This window comes from Malania oleifera, chromosome 11 (genome assembly GCF_029873635.1).
Source record: "Malania oleifera isolate guangnan ecotype guangnan chromosome 11, ASM2987363v1, whole genome shotgun sequence".
NCBI classification, from domain to species: domain Eukaryota; kingdom Viridiplantae; phylum Streptophyta; class Magnoliopsida; order Santalales; family Ximeniaceae; genus Malania; species Malania oleifera.
In genome coordinates, this window is record NC_080427.1 from 66,119,171 (window position 1) to 66,143,251 (window position 24,081).

Genomic DNA, 24,081 nt, shown 5'->3' on the forward strand with positions numbered 1-24,081 from the left:
GTTGAAAATAATTTTTTTTTCTAATATAATTAAATAAAAAAAATCAAATTTGTATTTTTTTTATTATAATTTTTTATTTCCTTTACTCAATAACTGTTTGAGAGCCCATCCTCAAAACCTAGGTATTAAGGAGAGAGAGTTAAAATGATCTTATACTGACTTTAGAACTGTTCATAGAGATGATATGGAATTGGACGGACATTAATAATAACTAAATATGAAATAGTGGAAATGAAAGAAAAAAAAAATAAGAAAGATTTTTTCTCTATATCAATCCTACTAAAAATAAAATTTTAATTTAATATGATTAAAAAAATTTAAAAAAATAAAACGTTAATAATATGCAAAATTAAAACACTCATTTGTACACATCATTTAGTGTTAATTCATAAACTTTTTTTAAAAAATTGCGAAACACATTGTATGATTATGCACAATCATGTAGGAAATTGAAATAAAAGCAATGAAAAATAGAAAGCCTACTATTTTCATGGTTCTCAGATGTCCATATCCACTGCGTATTTGCAAAATCTCCACCATATCGTCAATGAAAATTTTTTTTGGTCTAACCCTCATCCTTAGGTGTATGCATAACCCTTATGTGAAAGTCAAAATATTGTATCATGCTTGGGCCTTGCACTTCCAATGTGTCATTGGGTCTAAAAGGTTTCATGCATGGGGAAATCTCTGAACTTTTAACGAATTTCAGGGGCATAAACTTCTTCAAATTTGAGACACAATTTGGCAAACTTTTTTGTTTCTTTAAAGCAAAAGGTTAAACTTAGGCAATTTTGTTTTTCACATTTTATCAAATTCTCATAAGTGCAAACCTAATCTCCAAATTCCAAATGGTTAGTATAAGATGAACATATTTGGAATTTAAGAAAACTAAATACTTTTTATTTATTTATTATTACATAGAAACTTCAGCCACCAACAAGCCTTTCGGACCTCTTGGAGTCGCACCAAGCTTACTGATCAACATCCTCCCCCTAGGTCTCATTGATCAGGTAAAGTCTGAAATGCAAACACGGCTTCCGTGCATCAATTAGACGTTCGGTCAATCCGACCCCCGAAACACATCTCCATTACCATCCACGATCCCTACTGGCTCACATAAAACTCTCACCATTTATAGTTCTCGCTGGCTCACAAAGTGAACTAAATACTCATTAGAGATATTGTTGGTTGCCATTGCCATCGTATCATTGCCTGATCAACAAGCTCACATATTTTCTCCTTTCCATGCCATTTGACCGCTTTTCTATTTTATTCTTTTCTGTCAAAGAATTTTATTTCAACAATTGTCACCTCAAAGAAAGTACACAAACACCCACATCACCACTCATAGATTTGGTTTTGAGTTTTTGGTTGCATAAAATGATTTGACCTTGCGTAGTGTTGGAAACATAAATTTTATGTAAAAATTTCTATAGAAATAAATATAGTCATGATAACCGAATCAACATAAAATCATAATATCCAAATCATTGTCCTTTTTTTTTTTTCCTTTTTTGATTTCCAAGCAACCAAACAAGGATAAAGTTATATACTTGCAAAGTTCAAATATCATTTTTGCCAATTTACATACTGAATTGATACAAATTATAAGTCTATATGCAGAATAAAGTCTTTTACATGCAATATGACATAAAGCATGATAAAATGGAATGCAAGAATCTTTAGAACACATATTAATTAGGTAAAATCTTAGGACTACATTTTCCTAGGAATGAGAAAATTGTCATCCAAGCTTTTATGCTTTTATTTTGGTTAGGCTCTATTTTATTTGGATATTGCCCATTCAATAGTCTCTCTCTCTCTCTCTCTCTCTCTCTCTCTCTCTCTCTCTCTCTCTCTCTCTCTCTCTCTCTCTCTCTCTCTCTCTCTCATCTCTCTCTCTCTCTCTCTCTCTTTTATTAGGTGTGTGAATCTTTGTTTTCACTTAGAATTTGAGAGTGGATGAATGGGTATTAGTGAATATTGTCATAATTCAACTAAATCAAAGGAAATTCTAATTGCGATATTGATTTTCACTACCAACTTGGAATGAGCTTAAAGGGTTAATCACACATAATAATATTAAAGATTTGAATAATTCAAAACAAAGTTAAGTGAAATTTTTTAATTTAATAAATTCTAGGGATTCAATTAAAAATCTAGAATTTTTATGAAAAAAAGAAAAAAAAGAAAAAACCCTATTAAATATTATTAAAAATGAAAGTTTATTTTAATATGATTAAAAAATATAAAAAATTAAATATTAATAATTTGAAAAATTAAAATTTTATTCCTAGATTTAGTAATTTTTTTCTCTTACTTTTCTTAATAGCTGAATACAAAAAATATAAATTTCAAAAATTTAAAAATATTTTCTAAATTCCAAATGAGGTTTAAAAGAGAGAACTTTAATAAGCGAGGTTGAAGGGGATTAAAATTAAAATAACAAATTTTATTTTTATATGATAATAAATTATATAGCGTCTACTTATAATTATTAATTAATTATATGACATACAAATATTATTTATGTTAAATGAACTTATGTAATTGTTCATTAATTTTATCAAATAATTTATACTCTTAAGCATTAAGAAGGTTAAAATTGAAAAACAACACATACTCAAATATTAGATATCACATAGTTAAAATAATTCAAATTTTAGATTCATTGATCTATTCAAATTCAATTCAGAACTGTTAACAAAATCAGTTTGAATTCAATGTTCGACACTTGACACTTAATTTTACCAAATATCTCATATATGTGAATATATACATACATGCTCAAGGGTGGACCTAGGCATGGGGCAATTGTGCAAGTAAGGGGAAAAAATTCAATTGATTTACTAGAGATATTGCTGGTTACCATCAAATCATTGTGTGATCAACAAGTTCATCACCATATTTTTCCTTTCGAAGCCATTTAACTATTTTTATTTATTTATTTTATGCTTTCGTCTCGAAGAATTTTATTAACACATTGTTATCCTAAAGAAAGTGCACAAGCATCCACACTACCAATCAAAGATTCACTTTCAATTTCTGGTTGAGTAAAAGAATTTATCCTGATATAGTCTAACTTGCTTAAGTGGTACGGGTGAAATTAGATCTTGATGATTTTACGGTGACAGATTCAATTTTTTCACCTTATGATTTGTCTAGTAAATTATTAGGGACGTATCAATGGGCAAACGATAATATTTTCATCCCCTTGGTTTGGTGCCTTCTGGCTGGGTCCAAAGGATTTGTCCGTATAAGAGTTTTAGGTCAAAAAAGAAAAAAAAAAAAAATTATCCTTAGTTTTACCAAGGAAAGTGATGGGCAGCAAGACCATATTTATGCCATGATTTCATGGGGAATAAACTTACATAATATATGGAAACACGGATTTTGGTCCTTGAATTTAAATTTGTGTGATTTTAAATAAATTTTAATATAATTTTTTTCACTGTATATTGTTAAAATCCACACAAATTCAAATTTAAGGTATAGACTAAATTTAATCAAAATCCACATAACTTTTTAATGTGTAATCTGCAAGTAAATTTAATTTCCAAGACATGCAAAACCCATCAAATTAGCAGCCAATACATTTTTTTTTTTTTTTTCAGTAGTAAAGGATTTATTTTTCAAGATTTGAGAGGTATAGAAGAATACGCAAGACAATAGAGAAATAGTTAGACAAAGGAAGAAGCAAGATAAAAAATAAAAAAAAAATAAAAAACAAGAAATAACATTCATTATAATATAATTAAAAAATTTAAAAATAAATGTCAATAATGTGTAAAACTAAATTTATTTTTCATTCATTTCATTTTTTATATTTTATATTTATTAATTTTCTTGCAAAATTTGCATACTTTTCTTTCTTCCCTCTAATATTTTTTAAGTTCTAAATGAGACATTTAAGGAGGAAAGTAGTAACTTAAGAAATTCCAAAGAAGAAAAATCTAGGTTAAAATGAGTGCATATGTGTGGCTAAACTTATGTATTCCAATACGATCGTGTTGTACAATATTGATCCATAACCGACTCATGTTATTAAGCATTTTTCATTTCCATAAGGAAGGATAAGCTAAGGAATAAGCTAGTTAGGTTAAAGTGTGTACACTTTGTGGTCGCCCTTATGTAATATTGCTATAGGGAAGGGTAAGGACAAAGCCAAGCTATGCTAAAAGGGGTTGGCAACCATCCCTATGTCCTAAGGGGAGGAACTAGGGGACAACTAAGTGAGCTTGCACTCCTTAACTCTCTCTCTCTCTCTCTCTCTCTCTCTCTCTCTCTCTCTCCCTCTCTTGTCCTTAGTATTAAGGACTTTGTATTCAAAATAATTTTCTGAGTGGACGCATGTTTAGAGGTGGGGATAAGCATGACCAATTAAAAAAAAGAATTTAATATAAAGTTGGAAGAATTAAAAATGCTTGATTATCCAAAAGACATTCATTTTTCACTCGTTGATTTGTTACGTAGTATTTTTTTGTAAATTTTTTACTTTTATAGTTATATTTTTTGAAAAATTAGTTTTTTAACACTGCTAGAATATTGATTTGTAAAAGGATAATCAAGATAATAAAAAATAATTTTGGATGATTTTTTTTATTTTTATTTACTATGAATTTGTATATCCATTTTATTTTTTTTAAGTATATCCAAGATATTTATGTGATATGGTAAGAAGTTATTATAATAAGTAGTAAAAATAAAAATAAAAATAAAAATCTAATTTTGTGTTATTTTGATATATAATAATTAAAAATAAAACATAGTTAAAAATTAATACTGCAAACAAATACATTTTCAAAGCTCATTTTTTTTTCCCTTAACAATTATATATAATCATAATTTATTATTATATTTATTATCACCTTATTGATAATTTATAACTAATATTTTCATTTCAAACTATACGAAATAAATTGTGTCAACAATTCCAAACACTTTGATGTTAAAATATAATATACATATATATATATATATATATGTATATGTATTATATAGTGATCCCCAAGAGCCTTCCCCTAGGCGTCATTTTCATTTTTCTGTATCCTTATGCATAAACCCTAAAACCCCAAACCCGTACACTCGAAATTCTCAAGTTTTGGCGGGTAAAATTTTTTCTGTTCTTTTTGAATTCTCCGGTTGGAATTCAATTCTCATGCAATCCACCCTGCACTTCCCATCTGACTCTCCCACCTTCCATTTTTCTTCGAACGCAAAATCCAGCGGAGTTCGCTTTGCTCATCAAAAACCCATTTTGGCGAAGCAGAAACTCTCCTTTAAAACCCTAAGCCTCTCTAAATCATTGAGAAGTCCGTGTCAGTATGAAATTGATGCTGTTGAAAATGGAGAGGGACCATCCTCGGCGACGGTGGCTCGGCTTCCTGTGGTGATTCGGAGGTCTGGTAAGGTTTCTCGGTATTTCTGGGATGGGAATTTTCTGCGGTTGGTTTGTGTAGACGGAGGCGCTTCAGCAGTTTGTTTCACCCTGGATGATGGGTTTCGTAAATTATTCAGAATTTTTAGTTCAGCTGTTCGGAATTTTTTTATTCCTCGGCAAGTTCCTGGGAATTATATGGATTATGTGAAGTGGAAGTTCTTGCATCGGGTTTTCAGCTCTGCCCTTCAGGTTCTTGCTACTCAGGTAAATTCCAATGTCTTACAGCTACAGAATTGATGTTTAACGTGCGGATATTGTGTTCCTATGATTTTGATGATAGTTTTTGTGCGCTATGAGAAAATTCCAAGATATAAATCTGTATAGATGTGGAGTCAGTTACTTAAGATGATAGTTCTTCCTTCATGTGTTATAGCTGTTTGATTGCTCAGTGAAATAATGTGCTTTCAGAAGAGCACTTGGGAGGGCTTTTAAGTTTGTATAGTACAAGGTTTGACAGGGTTAAGGATATTTAGCCATGAAGATTGAGAGCAGGCGATCATAAAATGCTTTTGTTATTACTTATTATGCCCCAATGGATGTCAGGCAATGCTTCGGGCAATAGGGATTGGGTTCTCCCGTTCACTTCCATCCGCCGCTGCCCTAAATTGGGTGCTGAAAGATGGGCTTGGACGTCTCAGTAGGTGCATCTACACTGCTAGCTTGGCATCTGATTTTGATACCAATTTGAAGGTAAAGCTTCTCTGTCTGCTGAAATATGAGCAGAGCATAGCCTCTGCAATCAGTTTCACTTGCATATTTATTTCATTATTTGCAAGTTTTGTAATTAGCTGCTACAGCACTATGCTTTGGTGTTGGGCGAAATTATCTGTGTATTTTATTAAAATTCCTGAAAATTCAGAAGGCATGGTGATGTTGAGTGCTGTGATTGGTAATTGCAAAAGAATAAGGAATTGCAGAGCATGGGCTTTTAACTGTGGTGTTTAGATCTTTACGTAACTGTTAACATGTGGCTGTTTATTTGAAGAGAGTTAGGTTCTCAACCTCCATTCTGTTCAGTTTGAGCATTGGAGTTGAGTTGCTGACTCCTGCATTTCCGCACTACTTCTTGCTTCTTGCAACTGTCGCCAACACTGCTAAACAAATAAGCTTGGCATGTTACTTGGCAACGAGTGTAAGTTTTCTTCGACTATCTCGAATGCTCTGTTCATGACTTTGTGTAACATGTGTTGTCATATCTTCAACTTATTTGAAAGAATGGTACTGCCAATTGCCATGGATAATTTCTCAGTGTAATGCCAATATTTTTTTATTTTCATAGTTTTAATATGAGATGATGGTTCTCATTATTCTTGTCATTTATCGTTAACTTTAATAATCATCAAAAAAGAATAGTCACCAATTTAAATGTTATATGTAAAATTTCATAATTATCTTCTCAAAAAAAATTCAAAAGTGGGCTGCCATCAGACTGGATTAGATGGTATCACTATTTGTGTTAACTTAGTTTGAGATGTTAAAATGCACAACTAAACAATAGGAAAAAATTCTCATCACCCTAATATATTGCCTTTATAATATTATATGTTTCCAACTATTTGGCATTCTTTTATCAAATTCTTGAACACAATGTTTTAAAAGGTGAAGGAATAAGGTGAGGCGTTTTAACATGTAAGAGACAAGGCGTAAACCTTAAGGCATTGAGGCATAAACCTTCTGAGAATTTTATTTCTAGATAAAAATATGTAAATAAATTACGCATGTTTTAAAAAATAAAGAAAAAAATTAAATAATCACCAATAAAATGTTAAAAAAATCAAGTATAATTTGTAAACTACTTGCTGACCGTTAAATTGCTAATTTAAATTCATTAGGTATATCATGACAAGAGCTAGCCCTAACATTACAAAGTTCAAATTATCTTCGAGATCTAAGATACAATTCTCAATTACTTTGGAAATGTTGAAGTTCAAGAGTTTTAGAAATCAACTTATATTAATTTATGACATTCCTTTATATAAACATGTAATTAACATTTTCTAACCAAATCTGACTTGAGAATTACACACCCAAAATGCATAAGCCTCAATTAAAAATGCCAAAAAGGTTGCCTTTTGTACAAATGCATAAGCCTCAATGTGTCATACATTAGCCTTTTTGGTGTTTGGTATTTTGATTGAGCCTCGAAGTGTTTTAGGCATGTCATGCCTTCAGGTTAGCCTCAAGGCGAGCCTCGATTGAACTTTTAGAACATTGCTTGAACATAACAGATTGGTGACTTGCCTACCATCCTAAGTGTAAAATTGTCCATCCAAATTAAACCACTGATAGCTTGTACCAGTCTGATAGGCAACTGACATAGTCTGCATTTAGAACCAAACAATGGGTCAGATGTTAGTCTCTGCTGCTGCTGATGACTTTTGGAATGGATGTTGATCATGTCCTGGCCTTTTGGAGTACTCTCCATTAACTGCCCTTTACATTGAATCTCCAAAATACAGGATCGTGTAAGAATGGATGCCATTCTGTACCCTCTGGACAGTACATGGTTCTTTAAGCCAGCCAACCTAGTGAATGTGTTGAAAATTGAAAAGAGTTGTGTATTGATCTGATCATTACATGTGAACATATATGACAATCCTAGCATTCCTAAAAAGTAAATTAATAAATCAAGTCCGATGATTTATGGGACACCCTAAGAGAATAGGAAATCCCATGATTTATGGGACACCCTAATAGATAGGAAACTTAGCTGTATAGGCCTAATTCTAAGGATACAATCTATTATTAAAAGAATATCCTAAAATAGCTAACTAATTATACACGATTTTCCTACACTCCCCCTCAAGCTGGTGAATAGGTATTCTCCATTCCCAGTTTGGAAACAATAGTCTGGAAAACGGAGCTACTCAACCCTTTGTTAAGGACATCAGCAAGCATGTGTGGACACGTAAGGTGTACAAATCAATCCACTCTCCAACTTTTCTTTGATAAAGTGTCTGTCAACTTCAATGTGCTTCGTTTGGTCATGTTGTACTGGGTTATGAGCTATGCTGATTGCATATTTGTTGTCACAATAAAGTCTCGTAGGGCCATCCCACTTAATCTTCAAATTTTCAAGGATGATCTTCAGCCAAAGTAGTTCACACACACCTTGAGCCATTGCTTGAAATTCAGCCTCTGCACTCGACCGAGCTACCACACTTTGTTTTTAACTTCTCCATGTCACAAGATTCCCATCAAGAAAGGTGCAATATCTCAAGGTTGATTTTCTATCAACAATTGATCTAGCATAATTAGCATCAGCGTATGCCTCAAGTACCAATCCTTCATTTCTTTTGAACATGATACCTTTCCCTGGTGTTCCCTTGAGATACTGTAGTACTCTATGGGCTGCTTGTAAATGAACTTCCTTTGGGCTATGCATAAACTGACTAATTACACTCACTGCATATGCTATATCTGGTCGTGTGTGAGACATAAATAAGCCTTCCTACCAGGCATTGATATATTTCTCTGTCTACTGCGTTGAGAGATAAAAATTCCCTGCCTAGAATGAGCGACCTCAATCCCAAGAAAATACTTCAGTCTCCCTAACGCTTTAATCTCAAACTCTTTTTCCAAATATTGACTCAAGACCTTTTTTTCCTTAGCATCATCTCTTGTCATTATTATGTCATCAACATACACTAGAAGGACTGTAACTCCCCCTGAAGGAGAGTGTTTAATGAACAATGTGTGATCCTCTTGACTTTGTTTGTATCCCATAGCCAACATAACTCTTGCAAATCTCCCAAACCATGCTCATGGTGATTGCTTAAGGCCATACAGTGCCTTATTCAATTTACACACAGTGTGAGCAGCCAAATTCTTCCCATATCTCGGTGGAACCTACATATAAATCTCTTCCTATAGTTCCCCATGTAAGAAAACATTCTTGACGTCAAATTGTTGCAAGTCCCAACCATAATTAGTTGCTAGTGATAATAATACTCTAAATAATCAATCCCATAGGTTTGAGTATACCCCTTGGCTACTGACCGCGCCTTGTATCTCTCAATCAACCCATCTGCCCTATATTTCATCGTATATACCTACTTACAGCCCACTGGTTTCTTTCCTGCTGGTAACTTCACCAACTCCCAAGTCTTGTTCTTTTCCAACGCCTCCATCTCCACATTCATAGCTTGTCTCCATTTTCCATTGGACAAAGCCTCAGATAATGTGGTAGGAATGGTGATGGTATTTAGGCTTACAAGAAAGGCTCTATGGGATGGTGAAAAATTCTTAAACGACAAAAAATGTGCAAGAGGGTACAATGGTTGCTTTGTGCATTTTCGAGTTCCTTTCCTAATGGCAATTGGAAGGCCCTGGTCATCATTATCAACATGAGATTCAATTTCATCTTGCAATGGATGATTAAAAATTGTTACCTCATTCAAACGATCTGAGTTGAACTCTTGGACCTGCATTGGTTATGGAACAGCCATCTTCCTTCGTGTGAACACCTTGCCAAATATGGTATTTCTAGGAGCATAATCGGTCTTTTCTTTGGGTTCATTTGGTGTTTCAGGCACAGGTTTAGAAGAACTCTCAGGTACATGGTTGGAACAAGATGAACAAGGTGGTACAGGTATAGGGTTCGAGGTTTTAGACATAAGAATTGATGGCAAATCAAGCAAAAAATCTTCCTTATCTTCCCTAGTTGAATTCTCCCCCTGAAGATAAGGATTAGTGAAATAAGACTCTTGTTCATTGAACGTAACATCCACCGAGATATAGAATTTCTTTGATCGAGGGTGGTAACACTTATATCCTTTTTGAGTCGAAGAATAGCCCACAAAGACACATTTTAGAGCCCTCAGATCTAATTTCCCCCTGTTGTGACTATGAACATGGACAAATGACACACCAAAAATCCTAGGAATAAGGTTGTTTGTAGTGGTTAGGTCTAGGTAAAATGTAGAAAGTATGTCCATAGGACTCTTGAAACCCAAGATTCTTGAGGCAAACGATTTATCAGATGAGTGGCTGTAAGAATTGCTCCCCCCCAAAAAACCTTAGACACATTTTTTGAAACAGCAAAGCTCTGATTTTTTCAAGGAGATGGCCATTTTTCCTCTCTGCTACCCCGTTTTGCTGTGGGGTATTGACACAAGATGACTCGTACTATTCCTTCTGTTTGAAAATATGGGATAAGAATTTGATTGAAATAGTCCCTGACATTATTTGACCTAAACCTTTTGATATTGACCCCAAATTGTTTTTTGATCATGGAATAGAAATTTGGGAACACAACACATCATACTTATGTTTAAGCAGAAAAATCCAGGTAACACGAGTGCAATCATCAATGAAAGAAACAAACCATCTTGCCCCATAAACATTAGAAACAGTAGATGGACCCCAAATATTACTGTGAATAAGATAGAAAGGAATTGAGCTTCTTTTGTAACTAATTGGAAAAGTTACACGCTTGTGTTTAGCAAGTTCACATTCCTCACACTGAAAGTTTTCAACATCTAAATCCTTAAACAAGGAAGGAAACATAACTTTAATAACCCTAAACGATGGATGTCCAAGTCGGCAATGATGAAGTAAAATTTTTTCTTTATTGGATAAGACAAACTTTGACATAAAAGAAGAAGATAATCTGTCCTTAGTCATGTGCACCTGACTTGGTGTTTCAAGATAGTAGAGACTATTCCTTTCCCTAGCATGTCCAATCATCTTCCTCGAATCCTTGTCCTAAAATATACAATTACTATTGTCAAAAATCACATTACAACATAAATCTTGAGTGAGTTTATGTATAGAGACCAGATTTGTGGACAATTTAGGAACATGAAGGACATTTTTCAAAGTTATTGATGGTCTTATTTTCACATTCCCAAAACCAGCTACAGCTTGACCCATCTGCTGTGGCTATTTTCCTACTGCTTGGGCATGAGGTATAGGTTGAAAAAATATTGGATAAATGGGTCATATGACCAGTTGCTCCTAAGTCCATGACCCAGGATTTGGTAAAGGTTTTATTTGAGACATTTAATCCAATAGAAGATGGAAGCTCACCTGAATATGCCAAAGAACAAGTACCTGGAGATCCTTTAGGTTTTCCAAGACTGTTGATAAGTGATCTCAGCCTCCCAATCTCTTCTTGGTTGAAACTACTCAGCTCCTGCGATGTTGATTCACCTTGTTGTCTTGCAGCAATGTGGACTTGTCCATTGTTCCGTGGTTGTCCTCCTTTTTGGCCCCATTCTCGGCTTGGAGGATTTCCATGAAGTTTCTAGCATTTTCCACGGGTGTGACGAGAGTTCTTGCAGTAAGTGCACTATAATCCGTCACGATTTTGGGTTTTCTGCTGGCCACCTTTTTCTCCTTCAAGTGTTGCTCCTCTCTCCATGTTTTTTGGCTGATTTATTGTTACCACTAGCCACCATAGCTGAACTATCAGTGATTTGTGGTTCAAGCATCAACCCTCTTCTACTTTCTTCACTTCAGATTATGGTCACTACTTTGCTAAAGCTTGGAACCTCTGGCCTCCCAAGAATCTATATCCTCACTTGATCAAATTCTGGATTAAGTCCAACTAGAAAATCATACACCCTATCTTGTTCAATAAAGGCCTTTAGAACCGTTGCATCATCGGAGCATTTTGTTTTTATCACCTGGTAGTGATCCAATTCCTACCACAAGGATTTCAGTTGATTTGCATATTCAGTGACTGTTTTATTCCCTTGTTTTGTAGCCATAGTTTTTACCTTGACCTTGTACACTTGTGTCGCATCATTAGCTTTGGAATAGGTTTGCTGAATCGCATCCCAGATGTCCTTTGCAGTAGCCAAAAACATGCATGTGTCACTTATTTCTGGAATCATGGAATTCCACAACCACGCCATGATCAAAGAGTCTTCTTCATCCTATGCTTCAAACTTAGGATCCCCTAGTTTAGGACCTGTACCTGTGAGATGGCTAATCTTTCCCTTGCCTTTCAACACTGTGTGAATGAGTTGAGACCACTTAAGGTAGTTGTTGTGATATGGATAAAAAAACTTAGAACGCACTGCTAAATAAATAAAAAGTAAATGCAAACAACCAGAACAAGAACAACAACACAATTTATGTGGTTGGCAAAGCCTACATCCACGGAAGCAATGACACACAAATTTTACTATGGAAATACCAATGTACACAATACACTTCTCAAACGATCACACTCACTCTCAATACATGCCCAAATGACATATAAAAGAGTCTCTTGAAGGTTTCTCTCTATTTACCCAACCACCCAACGTTCAAAAATTTAAAATTCAGAAAAACTGCTCGTAGCCCAGGTGTCTCTCGTCAACGAGTACAAGGCTTCGTTGACGATCCATAGACGATTACTCGTCGAAGAGAACATGCTTTCGTTGACGAGTCCAAAACTCTAAGACTTTCCTGCTCTCGGTATTTTCTCGTCGACGATCACAGAACCTTCGTCGACGAGTTGTTGCTATCCACTCGTCATCGAACACAGGGCATTCGTCGATGAGCTCTATTGTGCTGCCCCTTCATGTTTATTTTTTTTATTTCTTTTTATTGTTTTTTCCTTCTTTGCTTACAAAAACCAAAGTATAAGAGCCACAAACAACAATCTCCACCTTGGCGATTATACGCCCCTTAGGAGAATCTCGAAAAACATGAACTGCTCCATCTTGAACTTGAAAACGCTTGATTGAGTATGTTTCCCTTTTATCACTTGGAGACATGGAGTAAGTCCAAGTAATGTTTGAACTTCTCTGAATTAATTGATTTAGTCAGAATATCCGCTGCATTTTCAAATGTGTGAACTTTCTCCAACACAAGTTCATCCAAAGCAATCAATTCTCGAACCTTGTGGAACCTCACATCAATGTGCTTGGTTCTAGCATGGTATACCTAATTCTTCACCAAGTAAATGACATTCTGACTGTCACAATGTAGCACCACTCCATCTTGCTGTAATTCTAGCTCTCTGACTAAACCAGTAAGTCATTAGGCTTCCTTTGCAGTTTCGACAACTACCATATATTCCGCCTCAGTCGTGGATAATCCTACCAGAGACTGTACCATGGATCTCCAACATATCGATCCTCCTACAAGGGTAAACACATATCCCGTTGTAGACCTTCTATTATCCATATCTACAACATAATCAACATCAACAAACCCCATAACTGAAGGACAATCCTGTTGCTTGCCGAACATGATGCCATAATCCGATGTACCCCGCAAGTATCTAAGTATTCATTTTACAGCTTCCCAATGTTGTCTTCTTGGATTAGAAATAAACTTACTTACCACGCTCACCGCATGAGCCAAATCTGGCCTCGTACACACCATGACATATATCAAACTCCCTACTACTTAAAATGATTCGCTAGAGGTGTACTCACTGGTCTTGCATCAGCCATGCTAAACCTCTCTAACACCTTATGCACATAACTGCCCTAAGATAGCCATAATCTCCTTACAGTCTTGTCTCGGCGAATCTCCATTTCAAGTATTTTCTTGGCTTAACCAAGATCTTTCATGTCAAATTCCTTATACAATAGGTCCTTTAACTGATTCACCTCAGTTAAATCTTTTGCAGCTATCAACATGTCATCAACGTACAATAACAAGAAAATAAGAGAACCATCCTCAAGTTTGTTCACATATACGCAGTAGTCATACTCACACCTTTTGTAGTCAATCTTGATCATGTAAGAATCAAACTGTTTATACCATTGTCTTGGAGACTGTTTCAGCTCATAAAGAGATTTCTTCAACCTACAAATAAAATTTTCTTTTTCTGTTTCAATGAATCCCTTCGGTTATATCATGTAGATTTGTTCCTCCAAGTCACAGTGAAGAAATGTCGTCTTCACATCCATTTGTTCCAAATGAAGATTGTAATGGGCTACCAACCCCAACACAATTCTAATAGAAGTATGTCGAACTACTGGAGAAAAGATCTCATCATAATCTATCCCCTTCTTCTGTGAGTATCCTTTTTGCCACTAACTGTGTCTTGAATTTCTCTCATTCCTTTTATGAAATTGTCTCCTTCCTATATACCCATTTGCAACCTATTGGTTTCTTCCCATCTGGAAGCTCCACCAAATCCCAAGTTTGATTCTTATGTAGTGATTTCATCTTCTCAATCATCGCTCTCATCCACCTATCTTTCTCCTGACGGTGCACTGCCTTTTGAAATGTAGTTGGATCGTTGCAACAAGTAAATAAAGCATAAGATACTAACTCTTCAAAACTATACCTTGATGGAGGCCTGATAGTGCGTCTGGATCTCCAAACAGGAATATCGTTGACGACTTGGTTTCCAGAGTTAGAGTTCCCTGCAACCATAGGACCATGATTATTTTCGTTGTCCTGAGCTTCCAACTCCACTTGCACAACATGTTTATTACTACCCCAGCTTTTTGGCTCCTATTTCTATTCATCAAACTCTTGAGTACGCTTCACCATAACCTTCTCATCAAAGACTACATCCCTATTGATCACCACCTTGTTTGCCACTGGATCCCACAACTTATATCCCTTTACACCTTCTGGATATCCCAAAAATATATAACGACGAGACTTCGGGTCAAGTTTAGATCTCTCCTCACTAGACACGTGAACATAGGCTGGACACCCGAATACCTTCAATCTGGGGTAGTCTACTGCATTTCTCGTCCAAACCTCTTTTGCCACTCTACCCTGTAGTGATGCCCTTGGTGATTGGTTTACTAGAAAACAAGCCATACTCACTGCCTTGGCTCAGAAGTTTTTCGGTAGCGTTGCATTTAATCTGAGACACCGAGCCCTTTCAGAAAGAATCCGGTTCATCCATTCTGCCACACCATTTTGCTGAGGTGTTCGGCGAACTGTAAAATGTCTCTTGATGCCCTGTTCCATACAAAACTCCATAAACTGAGAATTAACGTACTCGGTCCATTATCCGACCTGAAGTATTTGATTCTCCTCCTTGTTAGGTTTTCCACTTCAACCTTCCAAATCTTAAATTTGGCAAACATACTAGATTTGTGATGCATGAAGTAAACCCTAGCCTTCCGTGAGTAATCATCAATGAAACTCATATAATACACATGTCCATCCTTTGATGCAACTCTAATCGGACCCTAAACATCTGAATGCACATAGTCAATAATTCCCTTTGTTTTGTGTTTAGCTGATCTGAGTTTTGCCCTGTTCTGTTTTCCAAGAACACAAATCTTGCAAAATTTTAGTTGACATGATTTCAAGCCCTTCAAAAGTTTTTTCTTGTGTAGTTCTTTCATGCTGTGTTCCACCATATGCCCAAGACGCATATGCCACAAGACGGTCTCATCTGATTCAGCATCCACAGTTGCAACTCCACCTACAACGTTAGTTCCCTACAATGTGTAAATATTCCCATCCAGTTTTTGCCCTTTCATTACAGTCAGATTACCTTTCCATACAGTTAAGACTCCACCTTTAGACTTGTAATTGAAGCCATTACAATCCAAAGTGCCAAGAGATATCAAACTCTTTCTCAACTCAGGTATATGTCTTACATTACACAATGTTCTTACAACACCATCAAACATTTTTATTTTTACATTTCTTATGCCGACGATCTTACAAGAAGCATCATTACTCATAAGAACTGATCCAGAATTTACTAACCTGTAAGTGCTGAACCACTCTGTGTTCGGAGTTATGTGATAAGAACATACTGAGTCAAGTATCCAAGAGTCCGTTAGATTATTCGACTCCATTGAAACTGATAGAACATCACCATCTACTGAATCTTCTTCTTGAACAACATTCACAGATTTTGAAATCCCCTCATGTTTTTCAGCATGTCCCTTCTTTCAATCTGGACACTCTGGTTTTACCGCATTTGTAACATCAGATTTCCTTCTTTTTCTTGGATTGATTTTGGGATTTCTGACTAGACCCATTCTTAAACTTTCCTTTACCTCGCTCATTAATACCCTTTACCACAAGTCCTTCTCCTTCATCACATATCTTCAACCTTTGATGAAAATTTAGCAAATCACTTGTTATCTCTTCTAGATCAAGAGTCTCCTTTTCCCATGTAAGAGTGGTCACACGATTTTTGTAGGTATGAGTCGAAGGCAGAGAATTTAATAGCATCAAAGTCTTATCATCCTCATCAATCTTCACTTCAACCCTCATCAAATCACTAATAATTTGATTAAAAACATTGATATGTTGATCCGAACTTGATCCTTCAACCACCTTAAGCCAATATAAACGCTGCTTAAGAAAAAATTTGTTATTGAGGGATTTAGACATATATCGAATTTCTAACTTTCGCCAGACAGCCGCTGAAGAATCTTCCTCCATCACCCGATAGAGAACTTTGTTAGCCAAACACAAGCGTATTGTTGACGCAGCCTTTGCTTTCAAATCTACCCATGTTGCCTCAGCCATTTCTTCTGGTTGAGTATCAAGCAGAGCCTTAGTCATTCCTTGTTGCACAACAATGTTCTTCACTCTCCTCTGCCATAAACCAAAATTTTTGGTTCCATCAAATTTGATGATGTCAAATCTTGTAGAAGACGATCCCAATGCCATAACAACAATCGCTTTGATACCAATTTGTTGTGATATGGATCAAAAACCTTAGAACGCATAACGGAATAAACAAGTAAATGCAAACAATCAGAACAAGAACAACAACACAATTTACGTGGTTCGAAGCAATGACACAAATTTCACTGTGGAAATATCAATGTACACAATACACATCTCAAATGATCACTCACTCTCAATACATGCTCAGATGACATATAAAAGAGTCTCTCGGAGGTTTCCCTCCGTTTATCCAACCACCCAACGTTCAAAAATTTAAAATTCAAAAAAACTACTCGCAGCCCAGGCATCTCTCGTCGACAAGTACAAGGCTTCGTCAACAATCCATAGAAGATCAATTGTCGATGAGAATAGGCTTTCGTCGACGAGTCTAGAACTCTTGAGATTTTCCTGATCTCGGTATTTTCTCGTCAATGAGTCTATGCTGTCCACTCGTCGACGAACACAGGGCATTCGTCAACGAGCTCTACTGTGCTGCCCTTTAATGTTTTATTTTTTTTTTCTCGTCCTTCTTTGCTTACGAAAACCAAAGTATAAGAGCCACAAACAGCAGTAGTTCTTTCCATCTAACACCTAGGAGGCATGAATATTCTGCAATTCTCCTGCTTGTTGGGGTCGGATTACCTCTTCTGATTGGGCTGTAGTAGTAGTAGTCCCCACGATTTCTGACATCTTGAAGGCTTGAACAATTAGCTAATCAATGATGATGTTACCCGGAAGCAGAAATGATGATGACGACTGGGCAAAAGTGAAACCCACAGAAGAGAAAAAATTGGCAATGAAGGCAAACAGAAGTTTTTAAGGCTTTGACGAAACAAGCCCTGTTTGGCAGAAACAGAGGTGCATAAGCTCAAAAAATAGAGTAGAACAGAGGTCTGCATAGACGGGAAGAAACCAGCAATGAAGGCTGAAAAAAATTGAAACCCTAAGGAGCTTAATTTGGCTCTGATACCATGTCGAAAACTGAAAAGAGTTGTGTATTGATCTGAACATTACATGTGAATATATACAACAATCCTAACATTCCTAAAAAGTAAATTAATAAATCAAGTCCCATGATTTATGGGACACCCTAACAGAATAGGAAACTTAGCTGTATAGGCCTAATTCTAAGGATACAATCTGTTATTAAAAGAATATCCTAAAATAGTTAACTAATTATACACGGTTTCCCACAGAATGAACAATGTTTTCTGAAAGTTTTACTTCAATCCCCCCACCAAGTATCAAAGATTTCATACTATGATTGTGTAGGAAATTTTAGATGAAGAAGAAGATGAAGAGAACCCAAAGCGTCTAATTTCTTTTAAATACTTGTAATAATAGCTGTTGTTAGAAATTAAGCAGATCTTATTGTAAAATCTCAAGTTCTATATGTTCAAAGGCATGTCTAGACACATTAACTAGCTTATTAGGTTGAAAATGTACATGTCGGTAGCGTTTTATCCTTCTTTTTTGGGTCTTAGCCCTATCGTTGCAGCTGTCTAGTTGAGGAATCTTAGGGTATGCACCATTCTTTTTGGCATTGCAACTACAACTCAACTTGGACTTAGTGTTCAGTGTGATGTTACTTAGTTCTGCCATAAATATTTACCTCTAGTAACTTATGCATGTCAGTAAAGCTGATGACGAGTGAAACTTGGTTTCCTTGTTAAAGTTTGTCTTACATGTTTTACTGCCTCTTTACATCTAATATTTGTGTACACCAGAACATCAAAATGAAAAAAAATTTCTTTGATATAAAGTTTGTGCTTAAACACTGCACTATATATATCTTATGTCGTAGTTAATCTGCCCATCTCAGAATCACACATTTTTGCTTTGCTATTTTTATTTTGATCATTTTCTTTGACTGACTTAAAAAATGGGTTCTCCTTATTCAGCTCACTTTGTAAGTTTTATTCTGATATATCAGAAATTTGGACAACATTTTCCATATTGTTTATTGCTAGATTGCTACTTTGACTAAATACTTAAGCTGTTAGATTGTGGGCCAACTACGTGTATCAAGCCTCAATTCAATGAAGTTGGATTTTTTAGCGTTTTAACCTTTTTACCCTGTATTGACAGTCTGCTGTTCATCGTAGCTTTGCAGTGTCAGATAATCTTGGTGAAGTTTCTGCAAAGGCACAGGTTGGGCATAATTTTTCATAGATAGTTTCTTGAATGTCTTTCGTATCATTTTTATAGACTTTATACTGATCTTTGGTTTTGGTTTCAGATTCAAACAGTGTGCTTTGATAACATTGGCCTTATGCTTGCCGCACTCTTGAATATATTGTTCAAGAACAGTCAAAGGTTTTTGTTTTCCATTTCATTAAATTAATTTTGACAATTCCCAGTCAATGTTAGTGTTAGTATTTTTCAGTTATATATTTTTTCTTCTATTTTCTAGCGTTTACCTACCAAATTGGCGATTACTGCATTTTAATATTGTTAGAATCAGCATATATGCATCAATTTCTGCTGAAACTTCTGACAATATACCCTACCTATCAAACTTTACATCAATATATATATATCTGCAGAAGGTTCTTCTTCTTAGACTGATGGACAGTAGTAAATACTGTCTTGTATATGAAAATTGAGTGAACCGAAATCTCATGCTTGATTTATTGAATAATTTAATGTTGAAGATTTATGCTTGGACATTTTCCTAACTTCTCATTACTATTCTAGATTGCAAGTGGGTTTACCTTTCGTTGTGTACCCAATTTTCTTGGCAATTGAACTTTTTGGAATATATCAAGGGCTTAAGCATGTCCACCTACAGACATTAACCAAGGTTGTTTTTGTGCCCTTGCTCTTGTATTAACATATTTTGATGTTTTTCTGTAAGTGCGGGATTGAATGAAATGGTGGTTGCTTACATTTTGAGATTCTTTAGTCTTTTTAATGACTGGCCTGTGCCCATTGCTATCATGTTTGTTGGAAATTCAGCAGCTTGACGTTATCTGTTAGCAAATTTTTATGATTTTGCTTTTTGCACTGTACTCGTAGAGTTAAAGTAGGTTAGTTAAAATGGAAAAGTGCTTCAAGTGTGCTATGTGTCGTAGAATGCCCTTAAAATTGAAAGGGAAGTTTTATAGGACAGCTATAAGACCGGCTATACTATATGGATCGGAATGTTGGGCGACGAAGAAACATAATATCCAAAAAGTAAAAGTAGTCGAGATGAGAATGCTTAGATGGATGAGTGGTATAACATTGAAAGATAAATTAAGAAATGAACATATTCGTGGTAAGTTAGGTGTAACTCTTATAGAAGATAAGGTAAGGGAGGGACGACTCAGATGCTATGGACACTTGCAACGTAGGTCTTATAGTGCACCTGTGAGGAAGAGTGACTTAGTTACTGTGGGGGCCAGTAGAAGGGGTAGGGGTAGACTTAAAATAACTTAGGAGGAGATAGTAAGTAAGAATTTAATATCCTTGAATCTATCAAAAGAAATGATCCATGATTGCATAAATTGGCAGAAAATGATTCATATAGCCAACCCCACTTAGTGGGACTAAGGCTTGGTTTTGTTGTTGTTGTTGTTTTTGCACTGTACCCATCAATGCTTATTCTTTAATGAATTGTGAATTTGTTAATTTATAATTTTTAGATAAACTGGTCTTCATTCAAAACTTGTTTCTAACAAGTTGTTACTAATTTGCTTACGTATGCCAAACTAACTTTTGTCCCAACCGAGGGAAAGAAAGGGGGCCCTTTGATGTCAATTCTTGAGAGCCTCTGCCCACCATCCTTGTTCCTCCCTTTTTCAAGAACAGGGACTGAAGCAAAATTGCAAGCTTTTGCTCATTATCGTTTCAAGTTTGGTGCCTGACACTTTAATTTTCTGGATTCAGGATAGGCTTCTGATCATACTAAATACCTGGATTCAGCTGGGATATGTCCCTTCACCTGCAGAAGTGAGTAAAAAGGAAGGAATTAATATTTTATGGAACAAAAGTGAGACCGGACTCCTCGCACATCTAATTAACGTTTTTTCAGTTATTTGATGTAAGCTGCTTAAAAATTGAGCACACATCATTAACAGTGCTAACTAGTCAAATTGGTGATGCTTTCAATCAGGCACAGAAATGTGGCCCATCAGAATTGGGTACTTAAATCCCAAATGTCAAATGCCAGAGCTGTCAGCAGCGACAATGCAATCTTTAAGTAAAAAGGACTTCCATTTCATTTGCATGGAGATTGTACACGAAGGGTTGACTAGAATTGAGCAAGTAAGTGTATGAGCATCAAAGTCTTACCCAGACTAGAGTAATTTTGTCACATGAGCGCTTTCCTTAATAATGTTCTTCTTTACTCAAAAAATTGTAGCAAGGTATTCTTCTCTGCATACGGGAAGGGGCCGACTCTGCGGATGTAACCATGGGATTATTGCAGGTATGTGGAAGTTTGTTGGAAACTTTACTTGTACACTAATCTGAATGTTTTTTCAATGGGTCTTTTGATTTTGCTGGTTAATGGAAACACGTTCTGGCTGTATTACATTTCTGGCCAACACTGTCTGCTTGAATGTAGATTTGATCCCCTGAGAAATCAAACTCAGGGCATCCATGTTGACAGCTCACTCCAGAGCTCGCTTTTCTAAATGCATTGTTGATAATCTTAAATTCTGTATACATATTTGAGCTATGGTGTAGGCCTGCTACATCCGGAAAGCCCTGATATCGAGCGGGAGCAGGTGGGAGAATGTTGTCAAAGGTTGCTACTCCGACTTGGTTCTAAGAGAGTGGTTTAAATTGATTGAAGACAGCAAGCAGTGTGCCCGAGACGAAATGAACAAGTTGAACGAAGAAATGTTGAGATTGGGGTGGGTTGTTAGAAACATCTTATTGAGTACCCAGGAGCAGGCTCGGTATAGTTTCGTTGATCACTGAAGTAGGGCTGTTTATTTATTTATTATTTTTTTCCCTTCTTTCTTTACTGTTGTTTTACAGTTTTATTTATTTATTGGGAGTTTTGGGGCTTCATGTGTACTGAAAATTTCTGGGAACCACTTCAAGTCTTCAATAGAAGTGGCAATCATTTGTAGCGTTGTTCATAACAACTGGTTCATATATATATATATACTCATTCTGTGAACTGATTCTTTTCCCAATTTTGTATTGCTCCATAATATTAATGGTTTTTCTTAGTTGGCCTCTCCTTTTATTTGGGTAAACATTTAAGAAGTACAATGGGAGTACAACATGACTGAAATAAATTTTTTTTCTTTTAATAGCAAAGAATTTGGAAGTTATAAAAGATAACCAATAGAATTTTTGTTTACAAAATTATTTTAGTCTAATATTTTAGTTTTTTCTTTTAAAAAAGATTATAAAATTATGTATGCATTAATTTGATTTTTTTTAGGGTACATTTATTTTGGCTATTTTAAACATTTTTTCAGCACTTTAATTTTTTTTAACTAAATATTGAGGATCTTTCTAGCCATTTTTTTTTTAAAAAAATAATGGTTTAAACACTTTTTCTTTTTGTTCATAGGCTAGCGAAAGGTAAGAGTCTATTTAGCGTGAAAATTATTTTTTTTTAAAATTTTTTATAGTTTATTAAAGAATTATAAAAGTTTTAATTTATTTTATTTAAAAATAAAAGTTAACGAGTTTGTTTAGTTGTATAAAATTTTTTTTATTATTTATTTTTAATTCTAAAATAATATTTTTTAAAATTTTCAAAATTTATATAAATTAAAATTTTGGCTTATGAATTTTAAGTTTTGAAAATGGATTTATTTAAATTTATAATAAAATGAATAAATATTTTATACAAATTAAACTTTAAAATTTGAATTTTATATTTACATACATAAAATAAGAAATCAAAATTTTAAAAATAATAAAAACATTTTTTTTTGTTTTATATAGATTTAAGAAATTAAAAAAAAAAAACATAATATTTATATAACAATTTAAAAATAATTTGCTTATCACACTGACAACTTGTGTTAGATCTACTTCACATCCTATTGTTGTCGACCTGGATTTGAAAAGAACTTCCTCACCACATTGACAGTTTGTGCAATATCCGATCTCGTATACATAGCATACATTAAACACCCTACTACATTGACATAGGGGACCTTTGACATGTCACGAACGTCATCATGCGTCTTTGGGCACTGGGTGGCAGACTACCTAAAATGATTCGTTAACTGTACTCACCAGTTTTGCATTAATCATACTAAATCTCTCCAACACCTTCTCCACATAGCTACCCTGAGATAACCACAATCTCCCCGCAACTCCGTCTTTTCAAATCTTCATCCCAAGAATCTTCTTGGCTGCTGCCAAATCCTTCATGTCAAGTTTTTTACTCAACAGAGTCTTCAATTGTTTTACCTCAGTCATATCCTTTGTAGAAATCAACATGTCATCAACATAAAGTAATAGAAAAATGAGTGAACCGTTTTCAAGACTATTCACATAGATGCAACAATCATACTCATACCTTTTATGGCCAATCTGGATCATGTAGGAGTCAAAACGTTTGTACTATTGCCTCGGAGGCTATTTCAGTCTGTAAAATGATTTCTTCAGTTTAAAAACCAAGTGCTTCTGTCTAGGTTGACTAAACCCTTCTAACTATACCATGTAAATCAGGTCCTTCAAATCACCATAGAGAAATGTTGTCTTTATGTCCATCTACTGCAAATGCATGTCGAAATGTACCACCAATCCTAACACTACCCTAATGAAAGTGTACCTGACGGTAAGGGAGAAGATCTCATCATAATCAACCTCTTTCTTTTGTGAGTAACCCTTTACTACTAACCGAGTCTTGAACTTCTCTCCTTCTTTATTTGATATCGCTTCTTTCTTTCCATACACCTAGTTGCATCCTATCGCCCTCTTCCCTGTTGGAAGCCCCACCAACTCCTATGTCTGGTTCTTATGCAGTGATTCAATCTCCTCCACCATAGCACCCATCCATATACTTTTCTCTTGGTTGTGCACTGCTTCTTGAAAAGTAGTAGGATCCTTGCTACTAGTGATTAGTGCATAAGTGTAATGCCCCAAACCCATAATCTCGGGTCTAGTGCATTATACCTGATAATATCTGG

General features: G+C 35.2%; 1 protein-coding gene across 2 annotated transcripts; it reads left to right on the forward strand.

Annotated features, from left to right (window-relative positions):
* Positions 1–5,001: 5,001 nt before the first annotated feature.
* Positions 5,002–22,103, forward strand: LOC131168579 (protein root UVB sensitive 4). Of its 2 annotated transcripts, XM_058128116.1 has the most exons (10): positions 5,004–5,644; positions 5,984–6,130; positions 6,426–6,572; positions 19,079–19,141; positions 19,230–19,306; positions 19,688–19,793; positions 20,861–20,963; positions 21,087–21,238; positions 21,336–21,401; positions 21,662–22,103. In XM_058128116.1, exons 1-10 carry the CDS (start codon positions 5,159–5,161, stop codon positions 21,896–21,898), a joined length of 1,584 nt encoding a protein of 527 aa, XP_057984099.1. In that variant the 5' UTR covers positions 5,004–5,158; the 3' UTR covers positions 21,899–22,103. The 2 variants fall into 2 exon arrangements, with proteins under 2 accessions (XP_057984100.1, XP_057984099.1); XM_058128117.1 differs by lacking the exon at positions 6,426–6,572 and having other exon boundaries at positions 5,002–5,644.
* The last annotated feature ends 1,978 nt before the right edge of the window (positions 22,104–24,081 follow it).